This window comes from Microtus ochrogaster, linkage group LG4 (assembly GCF_000317375.1).
Source record: "Microtus ochrogaster isolate Prairie Vole_2 linkage group LG4, MicOch1.0, whole genome shotgun sequence".
Taxonomy (NCBI): Eukaryota; Metazoa; Chordata; class Mammalia; order Rodentia; family Cricetidae; genus Microtus; species Microtus ochrogaster.
In genome coordinates, this window is record NC_022030.1 from 48,862,717 (window position 1) to 48,866,269 (window position 3,553).

At 35.0% G+C, this 3,553-nt stretch overlaps 1 protein-coding gene across 12 annotated transcripts in view; it reads left to right on the top strand.

Moving 5' to 3' along the window:
• Trip12 (thyroid hormone receptor interactor 12) overlaps positions 1–3,553 on the top strand; it is a 125,186-nt gene that overhangs the window by 38,605 nt on the left and 83,028 nt on the right. For 8 of the 12 annotated variants that reach the window (XM_013351653.2, XM_026786084.1, XM_013351650.2 and 5 more), the window contains exon 3: positions 2,286–2,411. The exons of the other annotated variants lie outside the window; for them this stretch is intronic. In XM_013351653.2, the coding sequence (XP_013207107.1) occupies positions 2,286–2,411 (126 nt within the window). The remainder of the gene's footprint in view (positions 1–2,285; positions 2,412–3,553) is intronic. 12 annotated transcript variants of the gene reach the window in all.

The window sequence follows — 3,553 nt, forward strand, 5'->3', positions numbered from 1 at the left end:
ACCAGCCTGGTCTACAGAGCTAGTTCCAGGACAGGCTCCAAAGCCACAGAGAAACCGTGTCTCGAAAAACAAAAAAAAAAAAAAAAAAAAAAAAAGAATTTTATTTTTTTGTGATTTATTTGGGCTATGTAACACTTTTTGCTTTTATTTTATTTAATTGATATACATTGGTGTTTTGCCATGGGTGTCAGGTCCCCCAGACTTGGAGTTATATATAGACAGTTGTGAACTGTCATGTGGGTGTTGGGAATTGAACCCAGGCCCTCTGGGAGAGTAAACAGTGCTCTTAACCACTGAGCCATCTCTTCAGCCTCCATTTTACTTATTTACGTGTTAGTATATAGTATATAGGAGAAAATGTATGCACTTGTGGAAGCCAGAGGATGATGTTGGATTTTTGAGACAATGCTTCTTAGTGTAACTCTTGCTGGTTTTTAGAACTAGCTCTGTAGACCATGCTGGCCTTGAACTCCCAGAGATCTGCCTGCCTCTGCTTCTTTAGTGCTGGTGATAAAGGGGTGCACCACCAACCCCGGCTCAATTATTATTTCTCAAAGACATGGTTAGTTTTGAATGAATAATTCATGATTTTTAAATTATTAAACTTTTGAGGACAGGTCAGGAGTAGATCACTTGTCTAGCATGTGCAAGGCCCTGAGTTCATTCTCCAGTACAAGTATAACTAGTATAACAGGAAAACTATGAAAACAATATAGTATCTGGATGATATAGTATATAAATATTCTGTTGCTATTAAATCCTTTTCTGAAAAAAACAATATTATACCTTTCTTTGTAAGTAACTATAGAACAGTTTGCAAAGTTAGGACCAAACCCAGGACCTACTGCATACAAATTAGTTGAAGTTATTCTACTCTAGTCAATTTATTTTTAGAAATGCAACTGTCTTCATTATTAATAACACTGTGCTCTCATTCCTTATTAGAACACTTTTATGAGGAACATGGGTCCCAATTATTTTTGTTAAGATGAGTTTTTTTGATAGATGTTTATGTACCTTTTTATTGTCTATGTAATTATCAGGTAGACCCTGACTGGTTACACAAAAGATCTAACAGTTGACACAATTAGGCCGGGCGATAGTGGCACACGCCTTTAATCCCAGCACTCGGGAGGCAGAGGCAGGCGGATCTCTGTGAGTTCGAGACCAGCCTGGTCTACAGAGCTAGTTCCAGGACGGGCTCCAAAGCTACAGAGAAACCCTGTCTCGAAAAACCAAACAAAACAAAACTTGCTTTTAGAATAATGATGGCATTGATACAAAAATTTGTTGTAAATAAACAAAATGTAGGTATATCACTGGAGTCTTTTCAACATGAACTAATGTTTTGTGGTAAATTTTATTGTCTCCAGGATGATGTATGTGTACATTTGCACATGTGTACTTTCTATTAATACTGTCTTGATTTTATAATGTTTTATTTACTATTTAATACCCACATTGATTTTTTTATGCAAAACCAGATTGAAAATGGGTTTCTCATTTAATGACCTTACCTGAATTTTAATGTACAAATTGGAAACTATCATTTTTTGAATCATAATTGCCTTTTTTCTTCAAAGTTTTTTTTTTTTTTTTAAAGAAAAATAAAACAAAAATAGGTTCCCTACTTTCTGTGCTTGAGCTTGAAACCAAGATCTTGTCAAGCGTGATAACTGGGCACATACTTTACCGCTGGTCTGCTTAGCCAGCTATAATGAATCTTTAAAGCCATTTTGCTTTTTTTAAAGTTTTTTAAGTTTAAAAATTCCACATTAATGGGATACTATGTAATAATGTATTTTTATATATGTTGCATTATATAATAATGTTAAACATATCAAGTCAAATACATCTGTTATTTATCATTTCTTCCTCATTAATATATTCAGAATTCAGTTTGGGGTATATAGTACATTGTCATTTAGTCAACCTACTGTGTATTAGCATACACTGATATTAAAAGTAATATATGCTTTGTGTGTTTTGTGTGAAAATATTTGAATTTCTGTAATGAAATCTGAAAAGTTTACTCAAGTAAACACTGCCTTTTGGTAACTGATACTTAGGAATCTTCACCTTTGGGTATAGAGGTGGTTGGGTCCAAGACAAAAATTACTTTTCGCAGATTATTTGATAGGATCTCAATTTAATGAATATTTGGAAGAAGTGTAGGTCAACTCTGATTTGTGAGACCTTTTTTTTAATGTAAAAATTTCACTTTCGATACTGTATTTGCATCTCAGTGTCCTGATAGATTTCTGTTTTGATTTTTTTGCTGACAGGTCACATTTAGGGCAGGCAAAACATAAGGGATATATCCCTCCTGAGAGTAGAAAATCTAATTTTAAGGCACCCAAAGTGCAATCTAATACCACTTCTGAACTGTCAAGGGGACACCTTTCTAAAAGGTAAATTTTCACATTGCTTGTACAATTTCAAGGGAGACAAATTGCATTTGAATTCCTGCATAATATTAAAGTTTACAAAGTTATCTACACAAGTTTTCTTTTTTTCCTCTGAGTATATATTTTATCCCCTTTCTGGTAGTATCACTTATACATACCTTAGTCGATGAAATTTTTACTTATTGGGGAGTCATGAGGTTCCTCATTTGCTTAACGCATTTAAAAAACCCTTTGTGTGTATATATATCTTGGTGGGTGTGTACACATGAGTGCCAATGCCTACAGACCAGAAGAGGGCATTGGATTCCCTGGAGTTGGAGTTAGTTGTGAGCCACCTGGTCAGGGTGTTGGGAACTGAACTCAGCTCCTCTTAATTGCTTGTGCCCCATTGTTGGCAGTTGATGGTGTTATTTAATTAACATTTTTAAATGCTGATTGTCAGCACCTGTTTAAGTCAGTATTTTTTTTTTGTTAGTACAAGTCAATATTCTTTTTAAAGGAAATTTTATTTTATTTATGTGTATTACATATATGTGGATGCTAGAGGAGGCCAGAAGAGGGTTTTGGATCCTGATAACTGGTGCTTGTGAACCTCCACGTGGGTGCTGGGAATCAATAGCAGCAAGTACTCTTTAAACGAGCCATCTCTCTACATCTCCAATTGGTAGGAGGCTTTGCAAAGGGGTGTTACTGAGAAGATTGTTTTCTAAGATGGTGTCCAACCTTTCAGAAATGATTTATGCTTATTTCCTCTGCACATTGGAAAAACATTTGTCTTTTAGAATGGAACTTAAGTATTCTAGCTTAGTGGTTATGAACCACTAAGCATTCTTTTTTTAAAAACAATAAAGTCTTTTGATCAGGATTGTCAGTGTCAGTGATCTTTGGACCAAAGAGTATTCTTACTTTGAGCCAGGTATTGTGGCGCAAGCCTGAAATCCCAGCACATGGGAATAGAAGCAGGACCAGTGTTCAAAGACAGTCTTAGCTGAGACTCTTCTTAGTTATAGACAATTCTGGGCTATGAGAGAGAGAGAATACCTCCTCCCTCTTCTCCCTGTAAAAAGTATGCTTTTTTTTCTCCTAACAAGACATTTAAAAAAATCAGTCTTTCTCTTTTGTTTTTGTTTTTTGTTTTTTTTTTT